Source organism: Myotis brandtii, unplaced genomic scaffold (assembly GCF_000412655.1).
Source record: "Myotis brandtii unplaced genomic scaffold, ASM41265v1 scaffold1038, whole genome shotgun sequence".
Classification (NCBI taxonomy): Eukaryota; Metazoa; Chordata; class Mammalia; order Chiroptera; family Vespertilionidae; genus Myotis; species Myotis brandtii.
This window is the reverse complement of record NW_005353490.1, coordinates 514,851-535,703: the sequence shown is the minus strand read 5'-3', so window position 1 is coordinate 535,703 and position 20,853 is coordinate 514,851. Positions and strand designations below refer to the sequence as shown.

Genomic DNA, 20,853 nt, shown 5'->3' with positions numbered 1-20,853 from the left:
GGAAAAAATATATATATTGCAGCCCTGGCTGTTGTGTTCAGTGGTTAGAGCATCGATCTCTGAACCAGGAGATCCTGGTTCAATTCCTGGTCAGGTGCGAGGAGAACTGCCTGAGCTGCGAGGCGGGCCTCACACAGCTGGGGGCCTGGTGCATCGCCAACCACACCTGCAGCAACGGTGAGCGGGGCCTGGAGCGGGGCCTGGGACCCGGCACCGCAGGGCAGGGACCCCCTACTTCCCCCCAATCTGACTGGGCCTCCCTTTTTTCTCCCCAGAAAGAAAAAAATAAAAAATAAAAATAGGCACCCATCCGATTCAAGTTTCCTGATTTCTTCGTGCAAGAAACAGTTTGAAGATTTTGCTTAGAAAGCTTGAGATTTGGGGCTCCACAACCCTACACCCAGATCTTAGCTTTGCTCCTTGATAATTTGAGCAAACTACCCATTTAGCGCCTCATATATAAAATACAGCTAATAATAGAAGTTCCTGTTGAAGAACTGTGAGGCCTGTAAAGACCATCTAAAGCTTTTTTGCAGGCCATGGTTTGGTGACTATTCCTCTCCTGCGCTGGGCGATCCCTTTGAAAGTTGGTCGTTCACCATGTGTGGTGTAAGGAATTGAATGCTATTCTTATGCTTCCGTTTCCACTGAGTTGTTCTGTTACTCTTTCAAGCTTGAGATCTAAAACTGAACTCAACATTTTAGCCCTCCCTCTAACCCCCAAGAAACTATGCATTGTATCTGCGTTTCATAACACTAAGCTAATGGGCCTTGAGTTATCAGATGCTTTTTTTTTTGTCCTTCCCCTCTGTCTTCCTTAAATACCAGAGGCCAAGTGGAAAAGTTTTTAGGAGGAAGTCATCAACTAAATCAAATGCTGCTGTTGGAGTAAGAGAAGAACTAAACATTGCTCAAGGAGGAGGTAGCTGGTATCCTGAGAAGCTTCTGTGGAGATACTGGGAGGAAACTTTATTGGAGTGTATTCAGGAGAGAATGGGATAGTGGAACTGGTAACAGTCTTCATAGGCAGCCCTTGGAGTGTGTTGTAAAAGAAGAAAACACAAGGCTGTGGTTGCTGGGAGATGTGGGGTCATGGGATTATTTTCCCGTGAAGATGGGAGATATTGCTGCATGTTTGTATATTCTTGGAAATGACCCAGTAAAGTGAGAACATTTTATAATAAATAGGAGGGAGAGGCAAAACGGTAGGAGCGCTGTCCTTGGGTATTCAAAGAGAACATGGAACCCAGTGCATAAGTTAGCCTTTAGTAATAGCATGGACTGTAGATTCTGTAACAGAAAGGAAGATAGAACATAAGGTACATTTGCAAGTACAGTGGGGCCTTGACTTACGAGTGTCCCGACTAACGAGTTTTTTGAGATACCAGCTGTCTCTCAGCCGATTTTTTGCATTGAGTTGATAGAGTAATTTGAGTTAACGAGCTCCTCAACGAGCTCAGCCTCGGAAGGAATTAAACTTGTAAGCCCCACTGTAGGTTGATAGGATTTGTGGATGTTCTCTTGATTATTTCTGTTATTTTCATAGTGAAATAAGCAGCAAGGTCATTCAGCAGATTGTAAGGAGGTAGGAAGAGGTGTTCAAGGTTTAAAGGGAGAGGAGATGTGAAGTAATCTAGGTTCTAGGACCTACACTCTGGAAGAATGAGGGAATTGACTGGGAAAACATGGTAGTAAGAACCCACTTTTTTTTTAGTGGTTATGACTTTAAATTGAGACCAGTCAGTGTTGAGGTGCTTTTTCTTGATCTGTGACCCGCTGTTCCTATGTAAGTTAAGTGGGAGAGAGTTGGATTTAACCAGTTGAGATTCTGGGTAAGTGAGTAGGTAGAGGAAGAGAGAAGGAACCCAGGGTGTGTACAGAAGAATTGGGGTGTGTTGGAAAGAGAGGAGGTAGTGTTTAGAGAATTCCATACTTGAAATTAAGTTACAAACACGCCTCAGTTCTTCTAGATTAGTGCTTCTCCATGTGGGATGAATGGACTTCTCAAGGTCAAAACTACTCTCCTTCAGTGTCTAATTAAGACATTGTCTTTTTAAGTGTGTGCAAAACTAGTGATTAATACTGCTGGCACCTTAGCACAAATCAAGGCAGGGGCACTGAACTGTGTTTTTTTTTTTTTAGTTTTATTCATTTCAAACAGGCCGGATCCAGCCCGTGGGCCGTAGTTTGCCCACGGCTGGTTTAGAGAATTCCATACTTGAAATTAAGTTACAGACACGCCTCAGTTCTTCTAGATTAGTGGTTCTCCATGTGGGATGAATGTACTTCTCAAGGTCAAAACTACTCTCCTTCAGTGTCTAATTAAGACATTGTCTTTTTAAGTGTGTGCAAAACTAGTGATTAATACTGCTGGCACCTTAGCACAAATTAAGGCAGGGGCACTGAACTGTGCTACACCTATATATTACAAAAAACCCAACAAAACAAAAAGCCAGGTTCACTTAAGAATGTCATTGATAAAACTTAAGCAGCAAAATTATTAATTTTATAAAATCTCATCCCTTGATTATATCTTTTCACGTTTGATGTTTTCATCAACCACAAATTAGGTGGTTTTGTGAGGAAAAGCTCTTGTGCAATTGTATTATGAACTGAACTATTTGCATTTTTTATTGAACAGCATATTTTTACTTGAAGTATGGTTATTCAAGCTTGGGTATTTGGTGAACATTTTCTTAAAAAGGAGAGAAGGGTGACTGTGTCATTACCAGGAAAACAACTAACTGATAAAATTTGAGCTTTCGCGTACCAAGTAAATTTTGGAAAACGTGTCTTAGTCACTGTGAGCTTGAATGCTTCCCAATACCTAAAAAAATTTCTGATGAGCTGGGTAGTGATATTACCAAATGTGATTTTTTGATATTGCATAATTCAGTGAACTGATACTTTCCAAATGACCTGTGCATGAGTAAAAGATACATTCAGAGTTCAAGATAGGTCAGTGGGTTTTACTGTAACAGGGAGAATAGTTTACTGATATGATTTCAGAGTCCATATTGCAGCTAACCAAGACTTGTTGATTTTTTGTATAGTATCAGAGAACAATATCCAAATTCTCCGAAAAGGCTATTAAAGTACTCCCATTTCCAGCTACATATTTGTGTGAGTCCAAAATTTCTTCAGATACTTCAACCAAAACTAATTGAATGTAGAAGCAGAATTGAGAACCCAGAAATTTTTGGGGAAAATATAACTTATTTTTCATTAAACTGTTAAGATGTAATGGGCTTGTTACTATTATTTTTAAAAGTAATAAATATTTTCAGGACCTATCAGTTTAATTTATAATATGGTATCAATAGATGTAATTCACATAAACAAAAGCTCTCTGGGATAATCAATAATTTTTAAGAGTGTAAAAGGGGTCCAAAACGTTGGAGAGCCACTGTTCGGTAGTATATGACTGAGCATATGTTGACGTGAGAAAGGCAAGTAACTGAGAGTTCAGGGTATTGGAAGGATTATTATTGTGGATGTGCAGATCACTAAGAGTTAGGACAAGAATAGTGTTGGAGAGAGAGGCAGCCAGTTGAGTGTTAAAATCTTTAAGGAATAAACTATATCATGGTAAGTCATGGCATAGGAAGTCTTCAGAAATGAGTGGGGAGCTAAAAGGTTACATTGTACTGGAAAGTATTGGGTTAGTTTGCTAGTCTGAAAACTTCTTAATGTACTAGTTGGGGTAAGGCTAAATGAATTGCTATAACAAAAAGACTCGAGAGTAAGGTGAGTTAAAGAATAATGAGTTCATTTCTCCTACTAACAGTTCCAAGGTGAGTGATCCTGTTTGTTGATGAGGCTCTGTTCTACATGATCACTCCAGAGACAAGTTTTTTCAGTTGTATTATTTTGCCATGTTTTAGGGCATATAGTCATCAGCTGGTTGCTGCCATGTACAGGTTTCATCTACGGAAAGGGAAAAGGGAACATGAAGGAGGAGTCATGCCTGGTTTCTTAATGAATATTCAGGCATGGGAGTGGCACTGATGTCTTCTGCCCATATTCTCTTGGTAAGAACTTAGTCATTTGGCCACAACTAACAGCAAGAATGTCTAGGAACTAGTATAGCTGGGAGGAAGGAGAGAACAGATTTTTGTGGACAGTCTTTGCCAATATTTAGCAATTGAAGTAGGTAAATGAATTTATCTGGAAATGTCAAGAAGTTGTTGCTGGCTTGCCATTTAGGGTGTTGGAGGGTTAATTTCTAGACTAGAGATTTGTATCTTTCATGATTCTTTTGTCTTTAAGGACAAGGTTGTGTTCAACTTGATACAAACATATAGATGTTGAAAAGAATAGTTAAAATATGCCAAGAAACAGTGAAATGTTATGTTTTGGATCAGCTTACCCAACTGATTTGTAGGTTGTATTCTTTGAACTTGTTCCAGGAAGAGGAGGAAGAAAATTTCTTTTTGCATTGCAAACTTGTCTTCTCTTGCTTATTATAACTCTTTTTCTCCCCTGGGCATTAGGCACCTTGCTGTGACAAGTTGTATACTTGCCGGTTGTGTCATGATAACAAGGAAGATCATCAGCTAGATCGCTTTAAAGTAAAGGAAGTACAGTGCATAAATTGTGAAAAAATTCAACATGTAAGATTTTATCACATTTTTATTTTCTTTATTTTAAAAAAATTTTTACTAAGGTGGTTTTAAAATTTTAATTGAGTATTGCCAAGTACGGCAGCTCTCAAAGTAAGCAATATCTTTGCTTTAAGTGTTTAAAACCTTATAAAAATAAAACTGCATATACTTTAACATAATTCTGGATATTCAAATAGTAATTCAAAATGTTTTGGTAAATTTATCCCAATTTTTACTTATGTGTGCCTTTTTTTAGGCCCAACAGACTTGTGAAGAGTGTAGCACATTGTTTGGAGAATATTATTGCAGTATATGCCATCTGTTTGACAAAGACAAGAAGCAGTATCATTGTGAAAACTGTGGAATTTGTAGGTACTGTATGTAAAATATTCTTTTCTAATTCTAGTGTATCTGGACAATAATAGTTTTTAAAGATCAACTTTATTGGAATATAATTACATCTAATAAAACACATTCATTTTAAGTGCCCAGTAAATTTTCATAAATATTCATATTTATGTGACTACCAACACAATCAAGATAAAGCATTCCATTATTCTAAACATTTTCTTCATGCTTTTTTTGTAATAATCATTTAATTAGCCCACCAACTATTGTGTGGCTATTTAACATTTTAACTTTGGGATATAAAATATGCTTGTATAATGAAGTGTTTTGTAAGTATCTGAGGTAGAAAATTAACGGTGGATTTTTCCCTTTTAAAAATTTGTTTTTAAAAGATTACAAAAGTTTTTATAAAGTCAGAAAATATGGAAAAGTAGAAAAGAAAAATAAAACCACCTACAGTCCAACCACCCGCTGACAAGCTACTATTCACATGTTGGTATATAGGAATTTTAAAAAAAATCCTGAAGTATTAGAATTATACAGAAGCATATATGTAGTGTACGTATGTCTTTCTTTTGATTAATGTTTTTATCTTAAGATCTGTATCAGCTTTCTTTTGATTAGTTTTTGCTTGTATATCCTTTCTCATTTTTTATTTGCAAACATTTTGTATAGTATTTACATTTAAGCTGTGTATCATGTAAGCAGAATATAATAGGGTTTTATGTTTTTATTGAGTTGATACTGATTTTTTTACTGAAGTATTTAGTCCATTTATTAATATAATTATATTAATTTCAATTAACAGTTTTAGTATTTTCTACTGCTGTAGTATTTACATATTTGTCTTTTTTCTCTGCATTCTTGCCACTTTTGGATTAATTAGCCTTTTCTATTCTATTTTTACTAGTAGCCCTGTGTACGAATTTGTGCACCAGTAGCTTGCTGCCACCTTCCAGTAGTTATCCGCCCGCTGCCCTGCCCTCCTGTGGCTCCCTCCGTCCCCCTGCCCCCCCTCATAGCTTGCTGCCGCCCACTTGTAGTTTGCTGCCCCACCCTCCTGCTGATCCGTGATTGGGTTGTTACGTGGTTGGTCATTACGTAATGATCATTTGCATATTACATCTTTGTTATATAGAATTAAACTCTGTAAGATGTTTTCCTGAACGGTTAGTATTCTCATATTTACCATTTCAATTGCTCTTCTATAATACCTTCTTTTTTAAAAAAATTTAAATAGTCTGGCTGGCGTGGTTCAGTGGTTGAGCATTGACCTATGAATTAGGAGGTCATGGTTCAGTTCCTGGTCAGGGCACATGCCCAAGTTGCAGGCTCCATCCCTAGTAGGGGATGGGCAGGAGTCAGCTGGTCAATGATTTGCATTATTGATGTTTCTATATCTCCCAGTTCCTTCTCTGAATTAATAAAAATATATTGAAAAAAATTTTTAAATAATTTTTTAATTCCAGTTGACATATAATATTATATTAGTTTCAGGTGTATACTCCAGTGATTAGTCATTACAGTGGGGCCTTGACTTACGAGTGTCCCGACTAAGGAGTTTTTCGAGATACGAGCCGTCTCTCGGCTGATTTTTTGCTTTGAGTTGCGAGCTAAAATTCGGGTTACGAGCCAGCTTCAGATACCCCACCGATAGTTGGCGCAGCGAACGTCAACAGTGAACGCCACAACATCAGCCCAGCATCACGTGTCTCACTCGTTCACTTTATGATTTGACATATGAGTAATTTGAGTTACGAGCTCCGTCATGGAACGAATTAAACTCGTAAGTCAAGGCCCCACTGTATATAACTTAATAAGTTATCATCTTGATAAATCTAGTGCCCATTTGACACCATACATAGTTATTAAAATATTTCTGACTGTATTCCCTATGCTGTACATTACATCCCCATGGCTATTCTGTAATAACTAATTTGTACTTCTTAATTCCTTCACCTTCTTCACCCATCCCTCCAGGCCCCCCTCCCATCTGGAAACCATCAAAACCTTTGAGTCTGTTTCTGTTCTGCTTATTTGTTTACTTTGTTTTTTAGATTCAATTATTGATAGATATGTATTTATTGCTATTTTTATGTTCATATTTTTTTCCTTCTTAAAGAAGACCCTTTAACGTTTCATGTAATACTGGTTTGGTGGTGATGAACTTCTTTAGCTTTTTCTTGTCTGGGAAGTTCTTTATATGTCCTTTGATTCTAAATGGTAGCTTTGCTGGGTCATCTTGGTTGTAGGTCCTCACTTTTCATCACTTTGAATTTGAATACTTCTTGCCAATCCCTACTGTCCTGCAGAGTTTCTGTTGAGAAATCAGCTGATAGTCTTATGGGAGGTCCCTTGTAAGTAACTAACTGCTTTTCTCTTGCTGCTTTTAAGATTCTCTTTTTGTCTTTAACCTTTTGCATTTTAATTATGATGTGTCTTGGTGTAGACCTCTTTGGGTTCATCTTGTGTGGTACTATCTTTGCTTCCTGGACTTGTATGTCTATTTCTTTCACCAAGTTAGGGAAGTCTTCTGTCATTTTTTCAAATAGGTTTTGAATTTCTTCCTGTCTCTCTTCTCCTTCTGGCATCCCCATGATGCCAATATTGGTATGCTTGAAGTTGTCACAGGAGGCTCCTTACACTCTCTTAATTTCTTTGGATTCTTTTTTATTTTTGCTGTTCTGACTGGGTGTTTTTTGATTCCTTCTATTCTGTATCACTGATTTGATTCTTGGCTTCAGCTACTCTACTGTTGATTCCCAGTAAATTAAACTTCATTTCAGTTAGTATATCCTTCATTTCTAACTGCTTCTTCTTTATGGTTTTCATGCCTTTTTTTTTTTTAATGCTGTAAGTTTATTGAGCATACTTATAACCAGTGTTTTAAACTCTGCATCTACTAGATTGCTTATCTTCATTTTGTTCTTTATGTGTAGTTTTGTTCTGCTCTTTTTTTGGGGACATGCTTTCTTGTCTCCTTATTTTGGCAGCCTCCTGTATTTGTTTCTATGTATTAGGTAGAGTTGCTGTGTCTCCCAAGCTTGGTAGAGTGGCCTAATGTAGTAGATGTCCTCTAGGGTCCATTGGCACAGGCTCTCCAGTCACCCAAGCTGGGCACTCCAGTTGTGTCCCTCCCCACACCCCCATGTGGGCCATGTATACTCTCCTATTGTAGTTGAGACTCGATTGCTATTGGCACATCAATAGGAGGGATTTACCCCCAGGCCAATATGTGATGCAACTGGCAGCCATGGAGGATCAGCTGTGCAGAGGCCCGCCCCACTGAGTCTGCCCTTTGAGCCTGTCATTGTGTAGGTGTTTGGGTTGTGTTTTAATGTAGTTTGAAGCTATCCACCCTGTGCACTGGCTCTGGGGCCTCCAAGGAGGTTGAGGTCAAGGTCAACTGCCACTGGCCACCTAGCTTGAGCTACAAAGTGATCTGCAGCTGCTGCTAGTTCTTCGGGGCCATTTAGTGAGAGGTCTGGGGCACACTGAGGCCAGATGCTGCTTGTTTGAAGGATTTTAGGAAATTCCGAAGCCTGACTTTTCCCATTGAAAAGGCACTGGAAACAGCTTGGGTGAGCCTGTAAGTTTGGTGAGTTGGAGTCTCGGGGAATCACCAGAGCAGGCAAATGGTGATAGTTAGGTTGATGGAGACTCAGACCCCTCCCCTAGCTCTCACCCTGATGCCAAACATTCATTTCCTCCTTGTATGTTCCTGGTGTCTTTCGAGCTGCTATCCCAGTGCTGGAACTCAGAAAGAGTGAGTCAGAGTAAGTTCATGTGCAGGTCCTTTAAGAGGAGCTGACTGGGACTCCAGCAGCCCTTTGTCTTACTCAGCCTCAATTCATGGTGGCTTTTACAGCCAGAAATTACAGAGATGTCTCTTCCCAGCACTGGAGCCCTGGGCTGGAAAACCTGGTGGGGGGCTGGGATCCCTTGCTCCTCAGAGGAGACCTCTGTACCTGATACATTTCTTCTGATTTTTTTTCTGCCACACATGGCTGTGGGACCAGCCTGTTCTATATCTCTGCCCCTCCTCCCGGTCTTGATGCAGCTGCTTCTTTAAATCCCTAATTGTAGGATTTCTATTCAGCTAGATTTCAGGTGGTCTGAATGATGGTGGTTCTGTATTTAGTTGTAATTTTGGTATGGTTGTGGGAGGATACAAGTACTGTGTTTACCTATGCCACCATCTTGACAAGAAGGGTCCCTCTTCTTCTTTATCTTTGGAATTATTTCCTTTCTACTTGAAAGCAGATGGGAGAGGCAGGGGCAACCTTCGTTGTCAGTAGTTCTCTGATGTGAAAAGGGGCAGCACAGTCACCTAAACTGATCTAACCTCTTTGCATTTTACAAAGTTAAACAGCTGAAAGGAGCAAAATAAGAAGCCAAACCTTGTTGAATGTACAGTGGGTATTGGCAGTGCCTTCCTAGTTACGATTCACCTGCTTGCTTCTCCTGTTCAATTGTTTCTTTTGAAGGCTGTGGATTTTTCTCTTGCATTTCTATCTTCTTCAATTTCAACTTATCGAATTTCTCAATCTCAGCCATATTGGATTTGTCTTGTTCCTGATCTTAAGGGAAATGCTTTTAGTTTTTGCCCATTGAGTATAATTTTTGCTATAAGTTTGTCATATATGGCCTTTAATATGTTGAGATATGCTTCCTCTATTCCCACTTTTCTGAGAGTTTTTATCATAAATGGGTGCTGGATATTATTGAATGCTTTTTTTAACATCTATTGATATGAGCATGTTATTTTTTTTAATCCTTCATTTTGTTTATGAGATATACACATTTATTGATTTGCGATTATTATACCAGCCTTGGGTCCTCAGAATAAGCTTTTCTGAGAGTTTTTATCATAAATGGGTGCTGGATATTATTGAATGCTTTTTTTAACATCTATTGATATGAGCATGTTATTTTTTTTAATCCTTCATTTTGTTTATGAGATATACACATTTATTGATTTGCGAATATTATACCAGCCTTGGGTCCTCAGAATAAATCCCACTTGGTCCTGGTGTATGATCTTTTTAATGTATCGCTGGTTCCAATTTGCTAATATTTTGTTAAGGATTTTAGCATCCATGTTCATCAGGGATATTTGGCCTATAATCTTTCTTTGTAATGTCTTTATATAGTTTTGGAATTAGGATAATGCTGTCTAGTAAAAAGAGATTGGGCATCTTCCCTCCTTTTGAATTTTTTGGTATAATTTGAGGAGGATAGGTGTTAGTTCTTTGAATGTTCGGTAAACTTGCTTGTGAAGCATCTGGTCCAGGACTTTTGTTTACTGGGAAGTTTTTTGTTGTTTGTTTTAAAATGTTTTTTATTGATTTTAGAAAGGAAGGGAGAGGGAGAAAGGAGTAGAAACATCAATGAGAGAAAAACATCAACATTGACCAGCTGCCTTCTGCACTTCCCCCCCGCCCTCCCCCTGGGGATCTAGCTGCAACTGGGCATGTGCCCTGACCATGAATCAAACCAATGGTCTCTTGGTGCATGGGTTAATGCTCAATTACTGAGCCACACTGGCTTGGCTGCTGGAAATTTTTTTATTACTGCTTCAATTTCATTAGTTGTTATAGGCCTATTCATGTTTTCTGATTCTTCCTGATTCAGTTTTAGAAGGTTGCATTTTTCTAGGAATTTGTCTATTTAATCCAGGTTGTCAGGCTTGTTGGCATACAGTATTTTCTTACAATCCTTTGTATTTCTGTGGTGTCAATTGTTATTTCACCTCTTTCATTTTTAGTTTTATTTATTTGGGTCCTCTCTCTTTGTTTCTTTAAATTTTTTTTTTTTTTTTATATTTCAGAGAGGAAGGGAGAGGGAGAGAGAATCATTGACCAGCTGCCTCCTGCATGCCCCCACTGGGGATTGAACCTGCAACCCAGGCATGTGCCCTTTTAGTAATATCCTGGTTCATAGGTTGCTGCTCAACTACTGAGCCATGCTGGCTGGACTCTGTTTCTTGATGAATATGGCTAAAGGTTCATCAAACTTGTTTATCTTTTCAAAAAACCAGCTCTTGGTTTCATTGATCTTTTTTTTGTGTGTGTGTCTCTAAGTCATTTATTTCTGCTCTGATCTTTATTATTTCCTTCCTTTTACTTACTCTTGGCTTTTCTTTGTTCTTTTTCTAGTTATTTTTGTTGTAGGGCTAGATTATTCACTTGAGATTTTTCTTGTTTCTTTAAATAGGCCTGTAATGCTACGAATTTCCCTCTCAGGACTGCTTTTGCTGTGTCCCATAGATTTTTGGGTTTTTGTGTGTTAATTTTCATTTGTTTCCAGCTAATTTCTGATTTCTTCCATGATCTCGTTGTTTGTTTAATAATATACGAGCCTCCATGTGTTTGAATATATTTGAGGTTTTTAAATTGTAGTTGATTTGTAGTTTCATGCCATTGTGATTCTAGAAGATGCTTGATATGATTTCAATCTTCTTGAATTCGTTAAGACTAATTTTGTATCTTAACATGTGGTCTCTCTTTGAGAATGTTCTATGTGTGCTTGATAAGAATGTATATTCTGCTTTGGTATAAAATGTTCAATAAATATCAATTAAATTCCTCAGATCTAGTGTGTCGTTTAAGGTTGCTATTTCCTTGTTGATTTTTTTGTGTGAAAGATTTATCCAGTGATGTCAGTTGGGTGTTAAATTCTACTACTTTGGCTGTGTTGCTGTAGATCAAGCATGTCAAACTCAAAGGCTAACATAACACGGGCCAAATAAACAAGGTTTAAGTTTATGTGGGTCGCAAAAAAACAAAAGCTTCAACTTTCATAGAAACGTAGGTTTATTTCAATAGAGACATGCTGAATACAAAAGACTGAAATGAATGAGTAATTGTTAACATAAAATAATAGAACATTTTAAGAAAAATTAATATTTTTTCTTGAACATTAACTTACCAGACGCTGAATAACTGCACAAATTAATTAGCATAACACAAATAAACCTATTTTTCTTGTTCTCCAAAAGCAAAATATTTCCTGTTGTGCACACCAAACAAGTCAGTCCAAGACTAATGACTGGCAATCGGCTGCTAAAATATTCGCTGCTGGTATTAGTGGAGAGAAAAGGTGCACCTGCGCGTAAGGTGCATAAGGGAAATGAATGCAACATGATTATAGTAATCAGTCATTAGCAAATGTTGTAGCTTGTTATTAATAATTATGTATAACAGGATATTTTAAAAATTAAGTTACGAACTTTTTATTGAAACGTTTTTTACATACTGTTATATTGACTGGGCTGCAAAAATATTCATTGTGGGCCACATGCAGCCCACGGGCTGAGAGTTTGATATGCTTGCTGTAGATCTCTTCCTTAAAGTCCACCAAAAGTACTTTTTAATGTGTATTTAGGTGCTCCAATAATCAGTGCATATATGTTTACAAGGGTTATATCCTCTTGTTGGGTTGATTAGTATTGTGTAGTGTCTTTGTTTGTGTCTTGTATGGCCTTTGTTTTGAAGTCTATTTTTCAGATACAAGAATTGCTACCCCACTTTTTTTTTGTTTTTTGTTCCCATTTGCATGGAATAGTTTTTTTCATCTCTTCACTTTCAGCCTGTGTGAATCCTTTGTTCCTAGGTGTGTCTGTGTGGGTCATGTTTTCTTACCAATCATCTACCCTGTGTCTTGATTCCAAGGTTTGGATATAATTTGAATAGGTTCTACTTATAATTACTTCTGGTTCTTGCACTTGCATCATCAAAATTCAATACTGACTCCAGAGCTCAAGTACATGATAAATAGATTCTGGTTTATCATTACGTCGGTCTATGCATTGCCAAATTCAATGCTTTTATAACCTTCAGGAGCTCATAATGTTGTTTAAAGGTGGCTGTCTTCTTAGCTCCAGTATAGCAAAACATTTTTTATTTTTAGGTTATAAACACCTATTAAGATAATCAAGCCTATGAATTTCAGTTTTTATACCATCTGTTCCCTTCCCAGTGTCCCCTTTTTTTTGTTAATCCTCACCTGAGGATATTTTTTTTTCATTGAATTTTAGAGAGAGTAGAATGAGGGGAGGTGGGGGGGAGAGAGAGAGAGAGAGAGAGAGAGAGAGGGAGAGAGAAAGAGAGGTGTGAGAGGGACACATCGATTGATTGCCTCCTTCACACATCGGGGCACAAGATCGAACCTGCAACCCAGGTATGTGCCCTTGACTGTGAATTGAACCCACAATCGTTTGTTTCACTGGCCTATGCTCTAACCATTGAGAACACCAGCCAGGGCCTTCCCAATGCCTTAAACACACAGTTTTCTTTATTTGTCCACTTATGAGCCTTCTCAAGTAAATTTTGGTGTACAAACATCATAAAAGAGGTTTTCAACCAGGGATGATTCCTCCCCTCCCAGGCATATTTAGTAATGTCTGGGGACATTTTTGGTTGTTACAGCTGCGTTGGGAAGGAAAGTAGTCTGCTACTGGCATCTACTGGTTATAGGCCAGAGATACTGCTAAGCATCCTATAGTGCACAAGATAGTTCTCCACCAAAAATAATGATCTGGCTCCAAATGTCAATAAGCCTAGGTGGAGAAACCCTAGTCTAGAATGCTGCTATCTGACTCTGTGTTATGATGAACAAATTATCACTGTAGTAAAAACAAATCTAATCTTTTGCCTTCTTTTTTTCTTTCAGGATAGGTCCAAAGGAAGATTTTTTCCACTGTTTGAAATGTAACTTATGCCTAGCTATGAATCTCCAAGGAAAGCACAAGGTATCAGTATGCATACTTTTAAAAGTATTAACAGTTTTTTGAAAACTAGCTTAAAACTTAATATGTTTGGAAGTGTGGGAATTTTCAGTGTTACTAAGTACAGCTATGTTGCTTTTTAATTTTAAGCAGTGTCAAAGAGTAGGTGTTCTAAAATAATGTGCTTGAGAATATCTGGTCTACTATTCCTTTTCTTTGTAGTATGTAAGAATACTTATATCAGTTATTAGTATATTGTTGACAACTTCTAAATTGGTTTATGAATTTTTATCATTGGTGTTAGTTTTAAGAAGCTTTTAAAATGTGAAGTACAGGAGAAATATGAAGCGGTGTGACCTGTTAGCACACAGCATTCCAAGAAAATTCAGGAAATAATCTTATATTTTCTTTAATAATTAGACAAATATTTTTAAATCTTGATGTAGCAATTATATCATGATCCCAGGCCCTTAAAATTATTTTTCATTATTTAGAAAAAAAGTAATAAACTACCATTAATAGTACTAATTCTATCTAATATAAGAATTTAGGGAATGGAGAAACTAGTGAGGGTTTTTAAAAATAGATATTAGATAATAACTGACATAAAATAGTGAAGTGATAAGAGAAGTTGAAGTGAATAATGAATACTAGTATGTGGGATATGCTGACAAGGCATAAGGGAGAAATAATGAAGCTGAGAGTAAAGATGACCCTCAAGGTTTTTAGCCTGGCTTATGGTACTTGTTTAATAGATTGTGAATTTGTTTGAAGTAAAAGGATTGAGTTTGGTTGTATAGACTTGTGTTTGATAGCAAGATATGCTATGTTGTCTTTCAAAAATGTACACATTTATCTTAGGATATTTTTATTTTGTTTCTCAGTTTTCTTTTATTGTTTGTATTAGTAAATGGTCCTGCCATCTACTTGAGTGCTTTCTTTAAAAATCTGGTCATTATCCATGGTTTGGTACTTTCCTTTACCTTCCCATATCTAATTGGACACTGTCTTGTCACATTAAGAACTCATACCCTGGAGGTATCCTGTTGGAGCTCAGATATTGTTCTGTCTCTTACAAGATGCAATTTCTGCTGGGGCTGACTGTCAGACACTGAACAACAGATGATTACAGACACATGTTTTTGTGAAAGAGAGGCTAAGGGGCCAGTTGGCATAAGGAGCCAAAAAGCCCTGATTGCCTGCCTCCTTAGGCTTTTATTGTCACAACAGCTTGAACGAAAATTAACTATTAGATACTATCAGCAGGGTAAGCATCCTTGAGAAAGCATATGTACCCTTTAAACAAAGACGTTTTGAAGTCTAAGCATAAATATTGTAGCAAAACACCCGGGGCTCAGACTTGTTTGGAAAAGTCAAGGCAGGGTCTGTCACCTTCGGCAAGGTCCCCCAGAAGCCTCAGACCTTTCAGAGAATCCTCCTTACAGACTTTTCAACCAAGTCCCATGCTTCCCCACAATTTCAGAAGTTATTTAGCTTTTGTAGGCCTCAGGTACCACATCTTTAAAATGGGGTAATAATTATATGTGTTTTATTTAGAGTTGTGAGAATTAGACTAGTACAGGTAATGAACTTAGCATGTGGCATGTGATAAAATCTTGATAATATGAACTGTTACCATTATCAATATTATTAAGCAGTTTAGCTTTGGAGTAAAACACATATAAAACAGAAAAATTCCAAACGCTATCGTTGCAATTTTGGTAAGTCTTGACTCACTAAATTACCTTACTTGTAAAATGAATAGAATTTGAATAATTCAGATATATTAAGCAATTTCATTATCTCAGGTAATATTGCAAAGCCTGAAATAGTTGTGAGAGTTAAATTGTTCTTCCCTGACATAGGAAACATGTATTAATGTTAATTATTATCTTTTTTTTTTTTTAATGTCTTTACTGATTTCAGGGAGAGGAAGGGACAGGGAGAGAGAGAGAGGGAGCGAGAGATAGATCAGTGATGGGAGAGAATCATTGATCAGCTGTCTCCTGCATGACCCCTGCTGGGGATTGAGCCTGAAACTTGGGTATGTACCCTGACCAGAAATCAAACTATGACCTCCTGTTTCATGGATTGACCTTCAACCACTGGACCACACCAGTTGGACTGTTAATTATTATCTTTAATAAATTGGTTTTGTTTCCTTTATTTGTTAGTTTTTATCATTAATAATATTATTTTATCTGCTATTTCCATCTAGTTAAGCTTTTGGTAATTTGAATTTCTCTTTTAAACAGTGTATTGAAAATGTTTCCCGGCAGAATTGTCCAATATGTTTGGAGGTAAGCTTACAATATTTTTTGCTTTGGAAATACCCCCTCTTGATTTTAAAATACTTGGCTGTTTATATTGTCTTCATGTAAGCAGTAACATTTATTTCTTTTCACAGGACATTCACACATCTCGTGTTGTTGCCCATGTCTTGCCATGTGGACATCTTTTACATAGGTAATTTTTTTTTTTTCTCAAAAGATGTTTGGAAATAGTTTTTGTTTTACTAAAATAATGTGTTGTGTTTTTTTTGTTTTTTCCCCCCAGAACATGTTATGAAGAAATGTTGAAAGAGTGAGTGTTTGACATTTAAAATGTTACAATTGTAAGATGTCTGGATTTTTTGTTTTCTTCTTTTTCATTGCTATTAGTATATTGGGCATGACGTATTTATCTTCAGATGGGTAGGGTAAGTGACTAGTGTTAAACTGGGAAAGCATCTTTGGGGGTGTAGGACTATATCTTGGTCCCCATGCAAGATGCCTTATCTCATCCTACAAATGGAGACAGTTACCTCTGATTTCCTGGATACACTCACTAGGGAGCACAGTCTCTGACAGAGGCAGTCAGAGCTTTGTAAAAGTGCTAAGGCATGTTGCTCAAAATTCTGTTAAGTCATTATGTTGTCCCAGTATAATGAGCTGCAAAGAAAGCTGGTAGCAAGATTATCTAAAGCTGAGACTTTATTGTGGGGGAAGGATGTGAAATTGAGATAATAATTAGGAAAGAGGTGACTGTGTAAAATGTATTTTGTTTCTGCAAATTGATGAGCAGAAGTTTTAATTTATAATAGCCAGATAGAAGGAAACTTTTTCAGAATTTTTAGGAAATAATATCTGAATAAATTTTAAGGAATATAGTGTCTTCTTTACTTAAATATATTCAGAAATTGAGGTTGTTTAACTAAAAAGCAGCTTAAATTGGTTTTTAAAATATATTAAGTATATTCTACAAATACTAGGGACTAATTCCTATCCATTTTAGAGAACTGAGAAGAAAGAAGTAGGTTTAAAAAATGCCATATGATTCAAGATTTAATTGAAAACTTTCATAGTATAAAAGTTCCCAGGTTTGTAACAGATTGTCTTGAAATATAGATTAATGCCCTGTCTTGGATGGTTTATGTATCATTAGCATGTATCTTCTATACTTGAGTTGATATGCTTCTAGTTCAATATTTGGAAAATAACCTTTCTGTCTTTTCTAGAGGCTACAGATGTCCATTATGTATGCACTCTGCTTTAGATATGACGAGGTACTGGAGACAGCTGGATGATGAGGTAGCACAGACTCCTATGCCATCTGAATATCAGAACATGACTGTAGATGTGAGTAGAATCAGTGCTGAAAACTTTCCAAATTTTTTGTTGATGTTCCTGTTTATTTTTGTCCTTTTGATCAAATCTTTCTAAAAAATACTGCTTTGGTATAGATGCCAATAGGATGATCTAATAGGAAGAACAGACAAAACAATCTTTAAATTTTAGTTACTTTGAACTTAAAAGACCAGGAAAAAAAAGTTCTAAGAATACCTTTGTGCAATTCTTCCCAACACTAGGTGGCAGGCACAAACTTTATTCTGAACTGTTTACACATACTTGCCAGAATCAATAATGTACCTGAGTAGAGGTGAATTACTGGTTTGATGTTTTATTTTCAATTATTTTAAATTGACTTCAAGCAAACATGTTTGCTTATTTTTGAGGATCACTTTTTTGTTTTTAATGTTTATTACCTGTTTATTCTATCTTACTTAGACTTTTAAAATTTGGTCTTATTAGCCTGTAACCTAAAATATAAGAAGTATTTCTGTGCCGTTTGCCTTATAGAGAATGATCATCTTTTCTCCATTAATTGAGGTGTGTGCTGTCTATTCTCAGCATAGTATATTGAATTACAGGTCAGAATTAGAATTCTAAATAGCTTTCTGGTGCTTTAATAATTTTTGGACATTTAAATTTTCTAAACATCATTAGTTTAGTTTAGGTACTTCTACACAAAAGGATCAGAACCACTTATGAAAGCCAAATAAAAATTATTTTTTGTTTTATTCACACGAGCATTTTATAATTCATGTGGATAATTGAATTGTTAGTAAAGTCAGTGATCACTTTTGGAATACTAAACTGATAATCACATGATGCTTTACTATAGGCTGCAGTGTGCGATATTCCATGTGGACGATTTTTTAAAATAACAGCTTTAATAAGATATAATTCACATACCATACAACTCATCCATTTAAAGTATACAGTTCAGTGCTTTTTATTATATTCTTGGGGTTGTATAGACATCATCACCATCAATTTTAGGATATTTTCATCACTCCAAAAAGAAACCTGGTACCCATTAGCAGTCATTCCCAATTCACTAGCTCTAGGCAACTACTAATCTATTCTCTACATTTAGATCATATTCATAAGAGAATTATTTTCCAAATTATAATTTAGAGTAAATTTTTAAGTCTTCTTATTATGGTGTGACTTTTTAAAAACTAATGCTTTTCTCACATAGTATTGATCAATTTTCAGGGTAACACCTTTTTTATTTTTCAAGGTCTTAGTACTAGAAAAGATTAATTCCTAAATGGCATCTTATTGACATTTTAGGGATGAGCCAAAAGCTTCTCTTTGTTCAATTTTAGAACTACTTTTGAACTTTAATTCATTCCTGAGGCATTGAAGACTAGGAATTTAGTAGAGTAAACATAAAGAAAAGGAAGTGGAGGGTCTGTTGTCCAGGAAGACCTGGTGCTGAAGAAGTCCCTTAAACATAAATAGTCAATCTCCAAGTTTCCCCAATTAAAACTCACCCCACTAGCACTTCCAAATACTTGTTTCCCCTAACTCCTTAAAATCCTCTGATTATAAGCCATCAAGGAGTTTGGGCTTTTGAGCAATAGCTTTCCCATTCTTCTTGTTTAGTGTTAGCAGTAAAGCGATTCTAATTTCTCCACTGCCAAAACAAAAAAACCTAAAGAATAAGCAAAAATGTCATGATAAGTATGTAAACATTTGTTTTATTAAATAACAATTTTTTAAGTGTTAATGAAAATAATGAAATCATGTATGTTATTTTGAATTGTAAGTACAGATGGTCCTGGACTTGTGGTGGTTTGATTTATGGTGGTGCAAAAGCAATACACATTCAGTAGAAACTGCCCAGGCTAAGCTATGATGTCCAGTAGTTGTATTTCAGTTTACAGTATTAACTTATAATGGGTTTATCAGAATGTAACTCCATTATAAGTCGTGGAGTACCTGTATCGGTGTTGATCTGATAGTGCCTATGTTACTTTTCCTGCTAGTACTATTTATACCACTCGGGAGCTATTTTAAAATAGACTTCTTGGTGCAAATCCACATTTTCATTTTCTGAATTCAAAGTAGCCTCTTAGAGTTTTCAGTGAACAAAAAATAGGGCATTTCTACTTATGAAAATGTTTAGATGTTTTTACATCTTCAGTATGATTTCTGAGGAAATGTTTTGAGCAATGTCACTTTATATCTCTAAGGTTTAATATTCTTAATTTGAATTTATCTCTTCACTTTTTAGATTCTCTGCAATGATTGCAATGGAAGATCTACAGTCCAGTTCCATATATTAGGCATGAAGTGTAACATTTGTGAATCCTACAATACTGCTCAGGCTGGAGGTTGTAGAATTACACTAGATCAGCAGTGACCAGCATATACTGCACTGGAAAACTCAGCATTTTCTGATAGAACAAAGCTATCTTTAGTATCCTATTGTCATAATGTGTCAGAATCTATGCATTAGAGTTGATGTGTTTTGTATTAGTGTCACAGCATAAAGTCATATTACAAATACTTAAGGATTCAGGGTCTCTTTATAGAATTATCATATCTCTATATTTAATGAACACCACTCCACCTGTGTTTTGATTGGAAATTCCTTTAGCGTCAGTTGTTTGGAAGCCAATGATGTTTGCCACTAAAACTTACATCCATAGAAATATGTTATACATTCATGGAACTTTGCTTTAAATGGCATTCTGCATGCAGAATTCATTTCTAGTTTGACAGAACTGTAATTAATTCTAAGTATTATTCTTGACTTTTTAAGGGCTGTACTATAATAAGAATATGTTCTATCTTACTGTTAAAATCTAATTCCATATGCTTTAGAAATTTCTAAGACAGTCCTTTGGATCTTGTAAATGTGAATTTTGACATAATAACTGCTAATAAAATTATATTGAAACAGTGTTTTATAGAAAATTTTTTCCCAAGACTATCTGTTTTTGGCTTAATTAGGGCAATATAATCTTATACTGTAATATTTCTTAAAAGAAACATTCTTTTGTTTTGAGGTATTCTTCCATAAGAGTAGTTGGGAAAAATGTAAAAGAATAGAATTCTTCTAAGTCTTAAGAAAACCATCAACATTGACAATAATTTTGTTTTGGTCATCCAAAATAATTTCTTCAAAGAATAATTCATTCAGTAAGTATTTAGTGAGCAGCTACTTTGTGCTGGGTATGGGTCTAGATCAGTGGTTCTCAACCTTCTGGCCCTTTAAATACAGTTACTCATGTTGTGACCCAACCATAAAATTATTTTCGTTGCTACTTCATAACTGTAATGTTGCTACTGTTATGAATCGTAATGTAAATATCTGATATGCAGGATGGTCTTAGGTGACCCCTGTGAAAGGGTTGTTTGACCGCCAAAGGGGTCGCAACCCACAGGTTGAGAACCGCTGGTCTAGATGCTGCAAAGACAACAAAAAACTACATAGACAAAAATCCCTGCCCTTATGGTGGTATATTCTAGTGTTCCTCATACTTGCTAGGCTTCTAACTTGTGGGGGTTTTTTTTGTTTGTTTGTTTTTTTATGCATACAGTGGTTGTCTTTGTTGTA

General features: G+C 36.3%; 1 protein-coding gene and 1 pseudogene across 4 annotated transcripts in view; one reads left to right on the top strand and one right to left on the bottom strand.

Annotated features, from left to right (window-relative positions):
* Positions 1-20,198, top strand: part of RCHY1 (ring finger and CHY zinc finger domain containing 1, E3 ubiquitin protein ligase) — a 21,265-nt gene extending 1,067 nt beyond the window's left edge. Inside the window, exons 2-10 of one of the 4 annotated variants that reach the window (XM_005856625.2) lie at positions 3,885-4,031; positions 4,494-4,613; positions 4,861-4,976; positions 13,626-13,704; positions 15,936-15,980; positions 16,088-16,146; positions 16,237-16,263; positions 17,177-17,297; positions 19,525-20,198. In XM_005856625.2, coding sequence (XP_005856687.1) covers positions 3,993-4,031; positions 4,494-4,613; positions 4,861-4,976; positions 13,626-13,704; positions 15,936-15,980; positions 16,088-16,146; positions 16,237-16,263; positions 17,177-17,297; positions 19,525-19,653 — 735 coding nt within the window. In that variant the 5' untranslated portion in view covers positions 3,885-3,992 and the 3' untranslated portion in view covers positions 19,654-20,198. Of the gene's footprint in view, positions 1-3,884; positions 4,032-4,493; positions 4,614-4,860; positions 4,977-13,625; positions 13,705-15,935; positions 15,981-16,087; positions 16,147-16,236; positions 16,264-17,176; positions 17,298-19,524 lie in introns of those variants that run through there. The other 3 variants (XM_005856621.2, XM_014537760.1, XM_005856624.2) reach the window with 3 other exon arrangements.
* LOC102243296 lies at positions 9,393-12,746 on the bottom strand (annotated as a pseudogene).
* Positions 20,199-20,853: the final 655 nt, after the last annotated feature.